This window comes from Populus alba, chromosome 15 (assembly GCF_005239225.2).
Source record: "Populus alba chromosome 15, ASM523922v2, whole genome shotgun sequence".
Taxonomy (NCBI): domain Eukaryota; kingdom Viridiplantae; phylum Streptophyta; class Magnoliopsida; order Malpighiales; family Salicaceae; genus Populus; species Populus alba.
The window spans coordinates 7163004-7182522 of record NC_133298.1 but is presented as its reverse complement, the minus strand read 5'-3'; the positions used below and the strand labels follow the sequence as shown (position 1 = coordinate 7182522).

The 19519-nt window shown below is 31.3% G+C and overlaps 1 protein-coding gene and 1 pseudogene across 1 annotated transcript; both read left to right on the top strand.

Annotated features, from left to right (window-relative positions):
- The first annotated feature begins 4651 nt into the window (after nucleotides 1–4651).
- LOC118057250 (UDP-glycosyltransferase 88B1) lies at nucleotides 4652–6366 on the top strand. Its single transcript, XM_035069766.2, has one exon. The coding sequence runs from the start codon at nucleotides 4709–4711 to the stop codon at nucleotides 6143–6145; it is 1437 nt and encodes a 478-aa protein (XP_034925657.1). The 5' UTR covers nucleotides 4652–4708; the 3' UTR covers nucleotides 6146–6366.
- Nucleotides 6367–14639: 8273 nt separating this feature from the next.
- On the top strand, nucleotides 14640–16141 carry LOC118057179 (UDP-glycosyltransferase 88B1-like; annotated as a pseudogene).
- Nucleotides 16142–19519: the final 3378 nt, after the last annotated feature.

Below are 19519 nucleotides of genomic sequence, written 5' to 3'. Positions count from 1 at the left end.
TTAAATGAAAACATATAATAGTATTAATCTTTCGTGAAAAAAAGAAAACTGTAAGAATAACTTCGTTTTCCCTTAAACATAATTAATCGCTCACATGAGTTTATGGAATTAGAACATGTTTTAGAATCCCTTTTTTTTTTTTTTTTTAATTACTAAGTGTCGAAGAAAATTAAAACAACTGAGCTTCCGTTTATTGGCTAATCAAATAGAGCTGATTGTGTTGTCTTTCTATTATCACATCCTTTCCTTTTTCAGCATTTCTTTCTTATTTATTGTTACGGACGACTTTGATAGATAAAATAAAAGATTGCTTATTTATATTATCACATCCTTATTTATTTATTTTCTTATTTATTCTTTTCAAAATTTATTTATTTATTACTTGTACAGAATAATAAAAAAGAAGTTTTGCTTAATAAAAAAAAATTTAACATGAAAATATATTAAAATAATTTTTATTTATTTATTAAATCTGTACATATTTAAAAATATTAAAATATAATTTAAAATAAAAAAATATTTACAATTAAGCTGTTTGGTAAAGTAAAAAAATAGAATTTACTGTTCCTTTGGAAGTGTTTGTTTCTGCGTTTGTAACTGCGTTTTGATAAATTTCAAATTTTTTTCTTTTTTTTTTTTACTAAAATTGAGTTACGGTTGTACTTTTTGGATCGTTTTGATGTGTTGATATCAAAAATGATTTTTAAAAAATGAAAAAACATCATTTGCATGTATTTCGGCACGAAAAGCTATTTGAAAAGCAACCGCTACCACACTGCCAAACACTGCATCTCCAAGCTGCTTTTTACAGCACAGTAACCAGAGGCGCGCAACTTCTTCTTCTTTTGCACTTCCATGTCTCCACTGTTCACGTGAATAGTGGAGAAATGGAAAAAGAAGAAGGAGAATGAGGGGGTGGGGAAAACAAGGAAAGAGTAGCATGCATACACGAAGGAACAAAATAGAGGAATAGCATGAGAGGAGAAGGAGCAGAACAAAGGAATAGCTAGAAAAATGCTCGACTTTCATCTTCAGTCCCTCCCACTTTACTTTTATCAACATTACACTGTACAAGTGAATTTTAATTCACTTGAACAGTATAGCAACACGCGCGTGTGTTGCTTTGTCCAGCCGGGTCACTGGCTTGGGCCACTGACTTGGCCGGGATGGCTAGGTTTAGCCCAGCCCATATGGGTTGGACCGGGTCTGATCCAAATCTAAATTCATTGACCCGGGTCCGTCTCAAACCTAAATGCATTGAACCGGGTGAATTAATTCATGGGTTACTGTTCTATTTATGTGAACCGTGTCCGACCCAAAAAAAATTAATTTTTTTAAAATTGTGTTTTACTCGAAAAACTACTGTTTAATATTATTTAATAACACTATATAAATTGGAAGGAGATTGCATGATGACGTAGCATTTGTGAAATTTGATTGCAATTCCAATTTTGTTTCTGATGATATATGATGAAATTATAGATAAGTTAATGGAACAATTAAAAATATTTGATATAAAATATGATTTATTTAATGATGTAATAGTGGTAGTTAAATCTACAATATTTAAATTAAAAACTATCAATATATATATATATATATATATATATATATATATATTATTTTATAACCTCAATTTGAAAAGTATTTTTTTAACCAAACACATTAAATTATTTTTTGTTCAACCTCAATTTTAACCACAGTTTTAACCAAATATATATTTTTCCAAACCAACCTTAACTAAAAGTACTTTTTATAAAATAATTTTTTTTAAACCACAACCACAACAACTACCACAATACCAAACACACTCATTAATATCTTAACAAATAAATATTTTTTTTTTATTGTTACAAAATAGTATAGTTTTGAAATACCACATGCGGCATGGCCTTGTACACACTTAATTCGGGATTTAAATGTAATTGAATTTAAATAAATAAATAAATAACAATTAAGAGGTGATTCAATTAATCTAATGTGTTGATCCAGTAAAATAATATTATTTTAATTTTTTTTAAAAGAATTGAACTAAATTATTCGATTAAAACCCGATAATATAACTAAAATTTAAAACTTGAGCCTTAGATAGGTCCGGGTTTAAAAATTATATAAAAAAATTTGAATTTAAGATTTTTTAAAAATAATTTTTAAAAAATATATATTATTTTAATAATAATTTTTTAAAAACACTTTAAATAAATAATCCTAGTTGTAATAAATAAAGTATTCATTGTGTTGTCACTGTCCTTTTCTTTTTCAGCATTCATTTTTACGTACGACTTTTTTCTTTCCATTAATTAATCCAACCCTTTTTTACACATCATTGTTTCTGAATGGACTGTTAGCTTGACTTGCCGATGGATCTCTATATTATGAGGTAGCTTCCCTGTCTCTATTTTTAGAATGATGGTTAGTAGGGGTGTGCAAAAAAACCGAAAAACTGAATAAATTAAAAAAACAAAAAAAAAATTAACTGAAAAAACCGAACCGAAAAAAAAACCCGATTAAATCGATTAGAATAGTTAGGAAAAATCCCGGTTCGGTTTGGTTTTCGGTTTTGTAATGCAGGAACCAGTTAACCCGGACCGAACCGAACCGGTTAAAAAAAAGCACTATAAATAAAAAAATTACCCCCCTCTCACTCTTTCTCTCCAACCCTAGCCGCAACCTCCTCTCTCTTTTTCTCTCCATCTCCCTCCCAGCAGCCCCCTCTCCCTCTCCCTCTTTCTCTCCCTCTTTGCGCGTGTAATTGTGTGTTCTCTCCAACTCTCAGCATCTCCCAACAATCAAAGAGCCCTGACATTATACAGTGTGTTGGCGAAGCAATATTGGACGATTCTAATGGCTTTGGAAAAGCTAAATTACTCTCCATGGTTTATTATCTATCACCTTGATATTTATTTAGATGGCACCTCCCACAAAGAAACTCAGCTTTCCTTTCTTCGCCGTGATTTGTCGTTGGGAGGACCCAACAACCTCCTTTGTGATTTTTGGCATTTGGATATTTGAAAAATATAGGAAAAACCATGTTTATTTTGCAAGAAATTTTGGGTTTGATTTATAGCAGAGTTTTGGATTTGGAATGAAATCAATGGTATTGATTTTGGCTTTTAATTCGTTTGCATATAGGTTGTCTCGGTTTTTTGAAATAAAAAACCGAACCGGACCAGAGCGAAACCGGTCAGTTTGATTCGGTTTCGGTTTCGGTTTGGTTTCGGTTTTTTTTCAAAAAAAAAAAAAAACCGGTTTGGTTGTTTTTTTCAGTTCAAAACCGAACCGAACCGAAAATACAACATTTCTAGAAAAATACCTAGTTATAGTAAATATCACGTGTTAAAAATACAATAAGATGAAACGATGTTATTTCATTGATTATCATTAATTTCCTAATTAATCCTAGGAATTTTTAAGATATACCATTTGCGCATGTTGTTGACGGATTTCGTTAGATGACATTTTTGCCTTTTTTTTTAATGTTTTACTTTTAAAGGGTGTCTAAGATAAAGATAAATATTGTTTTTTTTTATTTAAAAATATATTAAAATATTTTATTTTTTAAAATTTATTTTTAATATAATATATTAAAATAATTTAAAAAATATATAAATAATTTAAAATAAAAAATTAAAATTTCATAAAATAATGATTGCGTTGTTGCCTCCAAACTAGTCTAACATTTTTTAATATTACCACTCGAATTTCTTAAAAAGAATTTTAAGTTTGCTCTTATCTATTAAATAACTAAGAAAAATTAAAGGAAGCTCTTTTTTTATTTATATTTTTATTCTATTTATTTTTAATTCTAATAATTTTTCCATCCCTGGTATCTCACAAGAAAACTCAAACATCAAACTAAAATAAGGTTATTTATCGGCTATGGGTAATATGTGATTTTTTAAAAAAATAGAAAGCATTTTAGATTTCTTAAATAAATGAATAAATGTGTAAGGATAAAATAAAATGTACTCTTTTCACTCCTTGGAAGTTCTATATGAATTAGTTATGGTATTTTTAATCATTTTGCAAAATTAGAAGAATAATTTATAATTTACTCTTTAAGAAACATGATTGGAGAATTGCAATATTAGTTTACATATTGTGATTTTTATAGTAAGAAAATATGTGTGCTATCTTAATTCTGTATTCGAATTTTGCTGTTAGTATTTAGTAAAATTTATTTTTAAAAGTATATTAAGTCGGTGAAATTCTCAAAATCATTTGAAGAAAAAAATTAGTATTGATTGAAATACAAATTAATTAATCTAAAAATATCATTAACACTTGAAAAAAGAGCATTTATATATTCTAATATATACAAAAAAAAAATAACTGATTGTAATTCGGATCATTAAAAAAAAATGTATGTGTTTCAACTAATCTTTAACTCATCATTACACTTGGAACTGATTTTTATTCCGAATTACAATAACTGATATATATGACTTAAATATATTCATGATAAAGTATATATATTTTTAATATTAATATATTTAAAAATTTTTAAAAATAATTTAATAATTTTTAATTGTAAAAAGCCATTTGAAATACAGGTAGTGGTTGACTGGAAAAACAAACACTCACTGAGGTCAAGCGGGCCCCAGACAAAACCGTAGTTAATAGAGCACCTCGACGGTCTTCACTGTGATCTCCACATCTCCATCTTTCTCTCTTTCGGTGGTTGTGCGAAAAGAGAGAAGCCTGCCTGATGGAGGATACCGTAGTCTTGTATCCATCACCTGGCAGAGGCCACTTATTCTCCATGGTGGAACTAGGAAAGCAAATTCTCGAACAACACCCTTCAATCTCAATTACAATCATAATCTCCGCCATGCCAACTGAATCAATCTCCATTGATGACCCCTACTTCTCCACACTCTGTAACACCAATCCCTCCATAACTCTTATTCACCTCCCTCAAGTTTCTCTCCCTCCCAACACCTCCTTTTCTCCTCTAGATTTCGTAGCCTCTTTCTTTGAGCTCCCTGAGCTCAACAACACCAACCTCCACCACACCCTCTTAAATCTTTCTAAATCCTCCAATATAAAAGCCTTGATTATAGATTTCTTCTGCAGTGCTGCTTTTGAGTTTGTGTCCTCTAGACACAACATCCCCATTTACTTTTTCTACACTTCTGGTGCAAGTGGCCTCGCCATGTTTCTTCACCTCCCTATCCTTGATAAGATCATCACAAAGAGCTTGAAAGACCTTGACATAATTATTGATTTACATGGCATGCCAAAAATTCCATCAAAAGAGGTGCCACCGGCTATTTCTGACCGGTCTCACAGAGTTTACCAATACTTCGTTGACACTGCCAAGCTGATGATCAAGTCTGCAGGACTCGTAATAAATACATTTGAGTTACTTGAACGGAGGGCACTTCAGGCAATACAAGAAGGAAAGTGTGCCCCCCCGGATGAGCCAGTACCACCATTATTTTGCGTTGGTCCACTTTTAACCACCAGCGAAAGCAAAAGCGAACACGAGTGTCTGACTTGGCTTGACTCGCAACCATCCCGCAGTGTTTTATTTCTTTGTTTCGGCAGCATGGGAGTCTTGAATTCGCGGCAGTTAAGGGAAACGGCTATTGGGTTGGAGAAAAGTGGTGTTAGGTTCTTGTGGGTGGCGCGTCCTCCCCTGGCTGATAGTCAAACCCAAGCAGGCAAGTCAAATGAGCCATGTTTGGAATTACTTTTGCCAGAAGGGTTCTTGGAGAGAACCAAAGATCGGGGATTTCTAGTGAATTCATGGGCACCACAAGGTGAAATACTCAACCACGGCTCGGTTGGAGGGTTTGTGACTCATTGTGGATGGAATTCTTTACTTGAAGCCCTGTGTGCTGGGGTGCCAATGGTGGCTTGGCCTCTGTATGCAGAGCAAAGGATGAATAGGATTTTCATGGTTGAGGAAATGAAGGTGGCTCTAGCATTTAGAGAAGCTGAGGACGATCAGTTTGTGAACGCGGCCGAGCTGGAGGAGCGTGTGATTGAGCTGATGAACTCGAAGAAAGGTGAAGCTGTTCGAGAAAGGGTTCTGAAACTTAGGGAGGATGCGGTGGAGGCAAAGAGTGACGGTGGATCTTCTTGCATAGCCATGGCTAAATTGGTGGATTCTTTTAATAATTTGAAACCGCGGGCTTGAAACCGTTAGTGTTCAACAATGGAATCTATCTTGTTTGCTTATCGTTTTTACCCGAACATGAAACTTTCAATATGTAATCTTTCAAAAGAGAAGTAAATTCAAATTAAGTTCCAATGTTCCTAAGAAAGGCCCTGAGGAGACAAGGATTTGTGATGTATCAAGCCATTTTTATGTCACTAATTACATATTGCTCTTTTTGCTAATGCGGCGGTATTAAATTGCTTATTAGCATGTTTTTTAAGTTGTTTGAAAGAAATATAAATTATTATTATTTTTAAATAATTTTAATGTATTAATATAAAAAATAAAAAACCTAAATAAATATAATCTTGATATGTTTTTAATTAAAAGATATTTTCACAAAAATATCATGCAATATACAATGCATTATCAAGCAAAACAGATTACAATAAATCGCAAATAATAGGGTATTGATAACTTGGAACAAAAAATAATAAATGATCATGTTAAGCCTCTTGCACACGTTGGTGACTAATAAAAAAAAGTTAGATGGTAACAAATAAGATGATATTTGATTGAATAAACTAGTTATAATCCTACATACACTAGTTATGTGATCCATACTTCGCTGGAGGTCAAATATTCAAAACAATTTAAAAAAGCTCCTAAACAAAATAAAAGAAAGGATGTTTTGTCTATTTATTTTAGTTTTTGATTTTTTAACCTGTTATTTCCCTTTATTTTGTATTTAAACCATCCTCTCTTTTATACACACACTATTAAATAATTGAAGGGATTAGAGTTCAATATTGTTGTGGTATGCAACATGTTTTTCATAGATAGAGTGGGGAAAAAATTATCAAGCAAACACCCATCTTTAAACTTCTGTTAATATATATATATATACACACACACACACACTTTTAAATACTTGAAGGGATTAGAGTTCAATATTGTTGTAGTATGCAACATGTTTTTCATAGATAAGAGGGGGGAAAAAAATATCAAGCAAACACCCATCTTATCAGCAAGGAAGCAGGAGGAGATGTTCGCAGCGGGATCCTAACAACATGTTAAATATATATTTGAAAATATAATAATAATTATTTTTTAAAATATTTTTTTTATTGTTGAAATACATTAAAATAATATAATTTTCAATAATTCAAAATATATTATAACATTAAAATAATTTAAAAAATAAGAATAAAATTTTAAACAAAAATACTTTAAATTTTTAAAAATATATATAATTTCAATAACGTTACAGGTGCTTGCTTGCTCGGAAAATAACTTTAACGAACATGGTTCAAGAAATGTTAAAGAATTGCTCTCAATTCAAAATGTCATTTATAAATTCAATAAATAATAATATCAAAAGGTCAAGTTAATTTTTAACCCTTTTCTCCACATTTATATATTCAATAAATACATGGTAAGTCATTCCAGGCGGATAGTCCTTTATCCGATATGAATCCAATAATAGCAATATCTATGCCATTCTGACGTGTTGTGCTTAATAATTCCAAGGGTGTCGAAAGCTCCTCACCCACTGCTTTATTTTTTTTCTTTAATATTTGTTAGCTTAATAGTTGTCTCTTGAATACTGCTCGCGTGCTAATTAAGTTAATCCAGCATTTAAGAGAATTAAAAGTTGCAGCTCAGTGAAGAAAGGGCGTCGAGATTTGGTAGACAGTTCAAATGTCATACTTAATTAGGGAGGGGGTAATAATTATGTTATTTAATCTTGATTGATATTTAAATTTATCTAAAAATAAATACTATTATTGTGGAATAAAATAAGAAAAATAAAGTCTAAATCCAAACATACAAAAGTAAAGTCTGACTTGATGCATCGACCTTTCAATTTCATTCGAGCAATAATAAATCAACTTTCAAATCACTCAAGCAAAGGGAAAAAGAAAAAAAAAAAAGCTCAGAGAGCTAACATTCATACCCATGAATCAACGCGTGAAGAGATGGGCACTGTAGTTTCATGGCAGGTGGTCACTTTTAGATGGGACTGGTTTCAACGCCTCTCTATCTAACAATTAATTCACTATTTATTGACCCTATAGTCTCCAAGAAATTAAAAGGGAGTGGTCTAGTACATATCCTCCTTTCCGGTTTTTTTTTTTTTTTTTTTTTTTTTTTTTGGGTTTAGATACGAGAGTGCGTTTTTTTAAAATCATTTGAAAAAAAAATTAAATGCGTAAATGATTTGAAAATATTATTTGGTTTAAAAAAAACCAAGTGACTTTAGGCTGTAGCAATTTAGTGCCGTTTAGTTTAGTAATGAGATGAGGTTGTGGGCGATGTTTACCAACAACCACATATAATATCGTTTGATAAAAAAAAAAGGTAATTTCCACTAGTAGGACCCATTAAGAATTAAGGTGAGACCGCAGATTTTGAAGAAACAACATTTGATTGCTTCTCGTGGGGCAGGAAGCTAAACAATGGAGCATGGCTCCACTGTACAGTGCACGTATTGTTCACTAAACTTAAATAAGTTTTTTTTTTTTTTTTTTATTTTCGAAAAATCAGTGCGAGTGAATTAATTCACTCGCACTGTTCACGTGAAAAGTTTAGTTTTTTTTTTTTGAAAAACCAGTGTAGTTAATTAATTTCACTCGCACTGTTTACGTTAACGTAAATAATAATTTTTTAAAAAAATTAGTTTAAGGTGAATTAAATTTACTCGTACTGTAATCTCAATTTTATTCCTAATAATATTGTACCTAATTTTATTACACGCTCAAAACATCATGAAAATTATAGTTCTTGTCGAATGAATTTTGTATGCAATGAAATTGTAAATGGTTTTTTTTAAACAATTGAGTTTTACTCGAAAAACTAGTATTTAATATTATTTAATAACACTACATAAATTAGAAGGACATAACATGATAACGTAATATTTGTAGAATTTTATCACAATTCCAATTATGTTCTTGTCGGGTCCAACTTAGTTAAAAAAAATCAGTTTTTATTTTTTATTTTAATTGTATTTTATTCAAAAAATTAGAAGGAGACCGCTTAATGACGAGTGAATTAATTCAATTTTTGTTGTTGCGTGTTTAAGAAACCATTGAAAATATAGTCATTGTTGGATAAATTTCGTATGTGATGACATTGCATATAGTTTAATGGAATAATAAAAAATATTTGATATCAATATTATTTATTTCATGATGTAATAACAGTAGTTAAATCTACAATATTTAAATTAAAATCATTAATATATATATATATATATTTAATTATTTTATAACCTCAATATAAAAAGCATTTTTTTTAACTAAATATATTAAACTATTTTTTGTTCAACCTCAATTTCAACCACAGTTTTAACCAAACATATATTTTTCTCACTCTTGTTGGCACTGTTATTAAACCCGGTCCTACCTGGTGGGTTGATTTGGTGGCTGGACCGGTCTGGATTTATTAAAAGACTGACCTGCACAACAACCTGGCCAAACCTAATCGACCATGCGGGCTGACCCATGACCCGAGCGAACCCGGACGAGACCCGGTTTTTTTTTTTTTTTAAATGTGGTTTTCTCTTATGCTCCTCTTTTCTCATATTTTTCTAGTTGGTTATTGATATTTTTTAAAGTTCACCATATAAATATTAGAAAAATATTTTATTTTTTCAATGTGAGATTTGAAACCTTTTAGCATATATACTCTATGTTCTCAAGAAAAAAGTTATTTTCTCAATGTGATATTTGAAATCCTTTCGTATATATACTCTATGTTAATAAGAAAAAAATTATGTTTTTTCAATATGAGATAAAAAAAAAACCTTTTGGTTTAAATACTTCAACTTAAAAGGAGAACATAAATCTTTTTAATGTGAGATTTGAAGCCCTTTAATATATATACTCTATGTTTCCAAGAACAAAGTTATTCTTTCAATGTGGGTTTTAAAGCCTTTTCGTATATATATTCTATGTTCACAAGAAAAAAGTTATGTTTTTCAATGTGCGATAAAAAACTTTTTGGTTTAAATACTTCAACTTAAAAAGGATAACATAATATCTTTTTAATGTGGGATTTGAAACCCTTAGTATATATGGTAAATCCTGAGAAAAAAAAAATCAAAGTTGGATTAAATTAAAGGAAATAAACTAAACTAGAAAGAAGTGGGGGAAAAACGAATACACTTAAAGAAAATGGAGCCTAAATGCAAATAAGAATAATTATAAAGCATAAGTACTCTTCTCACAAAAAAAAAAAAGATTTGCAGATAACGTAAATAATAAAAAGAGGGAGTTTTTATATTTATTTTTACAAATCAAGATAGAAACACCAAAATTTCAAAAACTCACCCAAGATTAAGGGTTATACGTAGAATAAATACTGGTGGGAAAGGGATTAACAAGAAGAGAAGAGGGAAGGGCCGGCTGTCATTAGAAAGAAAATGAGGTATCAAAACTTTGATTTGTATTGGGTAAGGTATTTTAAACTTGCTCTTATGAGTCATTTCAAGTTGATTATGAATTGATGCCTAGATGTTAATTTATAGATTTTAGTTCTTAGACTTAAATTGAGGAAAAAATATGAGTTGCTAAATTAAAGAACTTCATGTATTGTGTGTAAATGGAAAGGTTAATGAATCTGGACAATTTCGTCTCTTGACTTTCAGAGAGATTTCGGGTAGAAGGATGAATGAATTAGGATCAGATTCCTCATAGAAATTGTTGTTTTGAATGTTGGCTAACTAATAAAATTGGTCTTACTCAATTTGGAGTTATAGAACTCCAGCTATGGGTCACCAACCAAGACTGGGTCATGAGAGACCCTATAGGGTAGTAGGTTTGGTTCGTTGATGAGAAATTTTGATTGTCTTAGAGGCAGAACTGGGTTCTCCTTCCTTCAGAGAACTTGTATCCTCATGTCTTAGCTTTCCAACAAGACTAATCTCACTTGAATCAGAGTTTTATACCTTTAGATATAGTTAAAAATTTGAGGAGAGGTTGGACAATAATAGTTCAAAAACGGGACGGTAATAGTTCAAAAATGAGACTGTGACAGTTCGATGTCTAGACAGTAATAGTTCAATGTCTAAACAGTAACAGTTCAAAAACGAGACAGTAACAGTTTAAAAATGAGATAGTGACAGTTCAATGTCTAGACAGTAAACAGTTGGACAATAATAATTCAATGTCTAGACAAGTAATAGTTTAAAAATTAAACAGTAATAGTTCAAAAATGAGACAATGACAGTTCAATGTCTAGACGGTAATAGTTGGACAGTAACAATTTAAAAACGAGACAGTAAAAATTCAAAAATGAGACAGTAACAGTTTATAATTTAAGCAGAAATAGTTTATATATATAAAAGGAATGATAACTATAGTTGCACAAAGAATGACAATATTAATGGGTGAATTTATGAGATAAACATGTGAATTGCAGGAGGGACCACATGCGTGGTGCAACAGCAGTAGGGGAGCACAAGTAGAGCTTATATTGCAGTAGAATTGTCAATTGTGAATTGTATGCGTGGTGCACAAGTAGAGCTTATATTGTAGGTAGGTGAATCGCACATATACTTCCTAGTTAATTCCATGATTTATTTATATTATCAATGTGAAATGTGAATTGCTAAATGTATGGCTATTTAAGGTGAAAAGTTGTGTGAATTGCCAAATGATGAAATTAACAATGACGAAGGAAATATAAGAAGTGCGATTTGAGGCGTAAACTAGCATACATTTAGTGTATGTTAGGATCCCGGGTAAGGGAATCGCCACGATTGGACTAGCATACATTTAGTGTATGTTAGGATCCTGGGTAAGGGATCACCATGTATAGCCATTTAGTGTATGTTAGGATCCCGGGGGGATCACCATGTATTGGCTAGCATACATTTAGTGTATGTTAGGATCCCGGGTAAGGGAATTGCCTTGCATTAACTCATATGGGGTGATGATGATGGTACCGGTGAAATTGGTATCAGTAATGTGATAAACAAAAATAATCATGTTCGATCTCATAAAGTCTGGAATGAAGGTTGAAAGTGGCAGAGGGAACAATTATTAATAGTTGGATAAGGAATGGATTCTAATAAAAACTAGAAGGGAGAAGTGAATGGACTATGAATGCATGTTACCCTGTTAAAATTGTTAGATATTGATGTTGTTATATTTACTATAATATTCACCTTTCAATAATATGTATTTTGTTTCAGGATTATCGCATACACGACAGGAGTATATCCTAACTTATGTTCCCTTCTTGTAATCTAGGTTCTAAGGAGTATACCCTTGTATTTTGTAAACATGAAAATGTTTGTATAACTTAATTTGTATAATTAATGTTTAAACTTGATTGAATGAATTTTAAGCATGTAGTTCTATAACCATACTTCATGCCTATGTAATTATATTTATTTATTTTTATCTATCCATAATGATATTTTGCTATATAATGCATATCATAAATATTGTAGTTAATAGGTGTGAGTATAAGTGTGGAAATTGAAACCCATGATGATTGGGTTAGAAATTAAGTTATGAGATGCGATCTATTAGAAGTGTAAATAAATTTCATGTCAATAACTTGGGCCCTTCCGTATAGGGGGAACTCTGTTGAAATTCTAATAGATTTTAATACGAAGACCATGAACATATATATATACAAAAAGAAAAAAAAAATATTATGTTTTTTTTCGATTGACATGAGATTGTCGTTTTTATCCCGGAATGGGGGATGTTACATTTATACTCTATGTTAACAAGAAAAAGTTAGGTTTTTTCAATGTAGGATAAAAAACTTTTTAAAATATTATTTTAAACTTTATTATTTACAACATGTATAGCCTATATTCACATGTATTTTTTCTTAATGTTTTCATATGAAATACAACATGGTTGGATTGAAAGTCAGAAAATCAAAGTGAAAATAACAAGTTAAATAGGTGGTGAATTCAAATTTCATACAAATTTTTTTATTATAGTCCCTTATCTTTTTTGGTTTATAGGTGATCGACCCCTTTAGTTTTCAGAAATTCAATTTTGATATCGAAATTTATTACCCCTTATTTTTCAATCCTTTTATGTGAAAGAGAGAGAGAGGTTTCGCCCATTTGAATAAAAAAGAAAAGAAAAAAATAGGCTCAAGTGTGTAAACCTGTCTGTTCCTTTTAGAGGCCCTAGTGTGTTGAGCCATTGCCTAGCCTTGTTGGGGGGGTGTACCCCCTTTTTAGATGCTGAAAAACATTAACCTTGTTAGTTTCATGACCCGGATTGTAAGTTCGACGAGTTGAGCCACACCATTCAATCTCTTGTTTTTTTTTTTTAATGCACTTTTAGTACCTCAATTGTTTATTTTTTTTTCAAAAAAAAAAAAAAACAATTTCACCCTTTATTATTACCGATTTGCTTTTGTTATCTCCAATCCCAAAACACTTTTAATTTTTTTTTCTTTTTAAAAAATATTTCATTAAAAAAATATCACATTCGCTTTATTTTCATGTAATTGTATTAAATGAAACTAATCTATAGAATAAAAAATTATTGAATCCGATGACGTACATGACTGGCATGAAAAGTTTGGTTAGTTGACTCAAGTTCATTTATTTTTTTTAAATTATTTTTTTTATTTTGTCCTTCAACATTGAACTAACTTAAGATTTAAGTTCTGAACTTGTTTTTTTCAAGATTATATCCCGAAACTTTTATGTGTCAACTAGAATAACTAGGTTGATCCAATATGTTTACTTCTTAATGTTAAATAAAAATATTATCTAATAAGCAATAAATTCTAAATTCATTAATAAAATATTTTAATTTTCTTAAAAGAGATATTAGCAATGCCTCTAATTTTTTTTTGTTTGATCATGTTTTCTTTTATATGGCACGAGCCAATGGACTAGCCTAGGGGCTATTTTCACAATGCATTTTCAGAGATGAACGACAAAATTGATCATGATCAATCTAATAAATGACATTTGTGTCCATCGGAAAAGACAATTTTACACCAATACCAAGGCAATTGTTAAGAATAATGATAGGCAAAATAGTTATTACCAATTCTCTTCACATGCTATAGAAAAAAACTGAGTACTTTTCGTTTTTTTTTCTTCTTTTGTAATATACCTAAATATTAGGTATTATAATATTTGTCAATATTTGATTGTAATTCGGATCATAAAAAAAATGTAGATGTTTCAACTATTTTTTAACTCAATATTACAACTCAATATTACACTCGGAACTGATTTTTATTCCAAAGCCGATTAATTTATAATAGTATCACATGAAATGATTTTACTATGCTTGCTCATGATATTTTTAAAAATTGCTTTCAACTGAAGTAATATATATAATATTAGTATATTAAAAAAATTAAAAAAAAAACAATTTAATACTTTTTTTTTTTTTACTGTAAAAAGCCATTTGAAATACAGGCAGTAATCGACTGGAAAAACAAACACTCAATCACTTGAAGGGGAAGCCCACAGAAAACACAAGTTAAATTGCATATAAAGCACATCCAAGGTTCTCACTGTGATCTCCACATCTCCATCTCTCTCTCTTTCGGTGGTTGTGCGAAAAGAGAGAAGCCTGCCTGATGGAGGATACCATAGTCTTGTACCCATCACCTGGCAGAGGCCACTTATTCTCCATGGTGGAACTAGGAAAGCAAATTCTCGAACAACACCCTTCAATCTCAATTACAATCATAATCTCCGCCATGCCAACTGAATCAATCTCCATTGATGACCCCTACTTCTCCACACTCTGTAACACCAATCCCTTCATAACTCTTATTCACCTCCCTCAAGTTTCTCTCCCTCCCAACACCTCCTTTTCTCCTCTAGATTTCGTAGCCTCTTTCTTTGAGCTCCCTGAGCTCAACAACACCAACCTCCACCACACCCTCTTAAATCTTTCTAAATCCTCCAATATAAAAGCCTTGATTATAGATTTCTTCTGCAGTGCTGCTTTTGAGTTTGTGTCCTCTAGACACAACATCCCCATTTACTTTTTCTTCACTACTGGTGCAAATGGCCTCCCCATGTTTCTTCACCTCCCTATCCTTGATAAGATCATCACAAAGAGCTTGAAAGACCTTGACATGATTATTGATTTACATGGCATGCCAAAAATTCCAATCAAAAGAGGTGCCACCGGCTATTTCTGACCGGTCTCACAGAGTTTACCAATACTTCGTTGACACTGGCCAAGCTGATGATCAAGTCTGCAGGACTCGTAATAAAATACATTTGAGTTACTTGAACGGAGGCACTTCAGGCAATACAAGAAGGAAAGTGCGGCGCCCCGGATGAGCCAGCACCCCATTGTTTTGCGTGGTCCACTTTTAACCACCAGCGAAAGCAAAATCGAACACGAGTGTCTGACTTGGCTTGACTCGCAACCAACCCGCAGTGTTTTATTTCTTTGTTTCGGCAGCATGGGAGTCTTCAGTTCGCGTCAGTTAAGGGAAACGGCTATTGGGTTGGAGAAAAGTGGTTGTTAGTTCTTGTGGGTGGTGCGTCCTCCCTGGCTGATAGTCAAACCCAAGCAGGCAAGTCAAATGAGCCATGTTTGGAATTACTTTTGCCAGAAGGGTTCTTGGAGAGAACCAAAGATCGGGGATTTCTAGTGAATTCATGGGCACCACAAGGTGAAATACTCAACCACGGCTCGGTTGGAGGGTTTGTGACTCATTGTGGATGGAATTCTTTACTTGAAGCCCTGTGTGCTGGGGTGCCAATGGTGGCTTGGCCTCTGTATGCAGAGCAAAGGATGAATAGGATTTTCATGGTTGAGGAAATGAAGGTGGCTCTAGCATGTAGAGAAGCTGAGGACGATCAGTTTGTGAACGCGCCGAGCTGGAGGAGCGTGTGATTGAGCTGATGAACTCGAAGAAAGGTGAAGCTGTTCGAGAAAGGGTTCTGAAACTTAGGGAGGATGCGGTGGAGGCAAAGAGTGACGGAGGATCTTCTTGCATAGCCATGGCTAAAGTTGGTGGATTCTTTTAATAATTGGAAACCGCGGGCTTGAAACCGTTAGTGTTCAACAATGGGATCTATCTTGTTTGCTTATCATTTACCCCGAACATGAACTTTCAATATGTAATCTTTTCAAAAGAAAAGTAAATTCAAATTAAGTTCCAATGTTCCTAATAAAGTCCCTGATGAGACTAGGATTTGTGATGTATCAAGCCATTTTTATTTCACTAATTCCATAATGCTCTGTTTGCTAATGCGGCGGTAATAAATTGCTTATTAGCATGTTTTTTAAGTTGTTTGAAAGAAATATAAATTATTATTTTTTGTTTTTTTAATAATTTTAATGTATTAATATTAAAAATAAAAAAACCTAAATAAATATAATCTTGTTATATTTTTAATTAAAAGATATTTTCACAAAAATATCATGCAATATGCAATGCATTATCAAGCAAAACAGTTTATATATTCATGACAACAAATCGCAAATAAATAGGGTATTGATAACTTGGAACAAAAAAATAATAAAATGATCATGTGCACACGTTGGTGACTAATAAAAAAAAAGTTACATGGTACCAGATGAGATGATATTTGATTGAATAAACTAGCTATAACCCACTCCCCCCTCACACAAACACACATTTAGCCATGTGATTCATGCAGAATATATTTTGTTTATTTTGTTTAGTTTTTTGATTTTTTAACTCCTCATTTCACTTTATTTGATATTTAAATCAAAACGATTTATTATCCCATATTAATAAAAACATAAATATATGCTAAAATGCTTCAAATCTCACATAAAAAATAATATATTATTATAATATTTATATAATAAACTATGAAATAAGTTGGTAATCAACTTAAAAATATGAGAAAAGAAGGGAATTAATAGTTCTCTCTTGAATACTGCTCGAGTGCTAATTAAGTTAATCCAGCATTTAAGAGAATTAAAAGTTGCAGCTCAGTGAAGAAAGGACGTTGAGATTTGGTAGACAGTTCAAATGTCATACTTAATTAGGGAGGGGGTAATAATTATGTTATTTAATCTTGATTGATATTTAAATTTATCTAAAAATAAATACTATTATTTAATCTTGATCTAGTACATATCCTCATTTCCTCTTTTTTTTTTTTTTTTTTTTTTGGGGGGGGGGGGGGTTTAGATACGAGAGTGCGTTTTTTTAAAATCATTTGAAAAAACAATTAAATGGCGTAAATGATTTGAAAATATTATTTGGCTTTAAAAAAACGAAGTGACTTTAGGCTGTAGTGAGTCTTAACTTGCTATTTTTAGGCCCGGCCTCGTGTGGGTTTTGGTAAAGTTAGGCCATATGTAATATAGTTAAAATTTTCGGCCATCCTGGCTCAGCTCAAGATTGACTTGACTCGGTGAATTCTTAATTATTACGGTAAATTACTTTATTAATTAACAATACAATAAAACATGTGTGGTTTTTTACTATACCAAATCTCTCTGCACGCTCTCTCGTTAATCATTGTGAACTGAAATAGTTAATTTTTTAAAAATTATATATATAATTGAGCTCTTTTGAACTAAAATATGTACTCAATTGTATTTTATTTTGGGAGGAAAGGTTGAATTAAAAGTTAAAGGATCAAAGTGAAAATAGTAAGTTAAATTGGTGGTGAATTCAAATTTCACACAAAAAATTCTTGTTTTAGTCCTATACATTTTTTTTTGGTTTATAGGTGATTGACCCCTTTAGTTTTTAGAAATTCAATTTTGGTATTGAATTTCATTTCCCTTAATTTTTTTAATCCTTCTATATGAGTGGAGAAAGAGGCTCGTCGGATTCCAGCTTAATGAAAGAACATCATCGTTTACATATATTCAGGCCATTAAAACAGTTGGAATTAGTGTCAATGGATTATACTAGATTAGTGGAATCTTATGAAGATTTCTTTAAGCCTTGATATTGCCTAAAAACATATCCAAGTCGAGGACCAGAGAACTTATTTGGTTTGATTTTGTGATTTGAGTTGTTTTTTAGGTTGCCAAATTGGTTTTTACATGTTATAAGATTGGTTTTTAGGTGTTCTTGGCTTTAAATGGGTTGAAAAAATGGTTTTGTTGGGTTAAAAAACTATAGCCTTGATTTTTCAGCCATCATAATGGTGGTCGACATCTGGGCTAGAAGACAAGGTGTCGTCTATCTTGGCGGGTGACACATCATCTTTGAATTTCAAAAAGAAAAAAACAAGTAAAAAAGAGACGGATGCCAGGTTGTCCACCCATTTGAATAAGAAAAGAAAAAATAGGTCCAATTGTGTGGACCTGGTTGTTCTTTTTAAATGCCCAATGATGTGCATAACTTTCATCACAAATTAGCATGGTTGACTCAAGTTCACTGTCTTTTTAATCAAATGTTTTTTTTTTTTTTATCAATTTCATCCTTTAACATTGAGTCAATTTGGGATTGAGCTTTTTAAATTTTTTTGTCAAGATAATCCCTACAAGTTTAGCATGTCTACCTAAGTTAACCTAGGTGGATTAAATGTTTTTCCATCTTAGTATTATATTAGAATATCATTCAACTTATTGTTAAAGTCAATTTTATTTTTAGAAGACATGTTATCAACGGCTAAATATTCTTATTTGCCTGCAAAAGAAATTTTATTATGCTCTGCGGCGTAGCACAATGTATACTAGTATATTCACTCATGCTCCACTGCGGTTCAATATATTTTTTCTTAAATTAAATAAAATGTTGAGTTTGAAGATTTTTTTTGACAGTATTATTAAATCCAATCAAGCAGTTCGATTTTGAAACCTACCAACCCGGCTACTTGCCTAACTCGAGTTTTGAATTACAGTACTGCATGAGAGCTAATCCAAAGTAAATTATTCAATTTAGTGGGTTCAAAGGCAACTTAGATAACTAGTAAAAACATGACATAATTTTTAAATAAACTTTTAAGATGATTTTTTTTTTTTTGTTGAGACAAGTCTAGATTAGATCGACCTCGGTCACCCAACGACCTCGGTCATAAATTTTAATGAGTTTAATCTATGAAATTTTTGAAATCACAGAGTTTTTTGAATAGTGAAAAACATTTTAAAAAGTATATTAATTATATATTTATATTTGTAATTTCAACTCTTAATTTGTGAGGCATAAAGGCCACATAAATCTTACTAACAAATTATTGATGAAACAAATAGGTGTCCCAAAATGTGCCTATAAAAATGGCGTTAAAAGATTAGTTGACTTCTGAAAAGACGAGTGTGTTTGTTTTGGAGGTAGATTTTGTAGTTGTAATTAAAAAAAAAAATTTAAAAAAAGTGTGGTTAGTTGTGATTAACTGGATTTAGTTATATGTTTAGGAAAAGTTATGGTTGAAGTTTATGTATAGCAAAAAACATGTATAAAATGTATTGTGTTTTGAGTGTGGATGTTTTCAAAATTGCTTTTAACTTG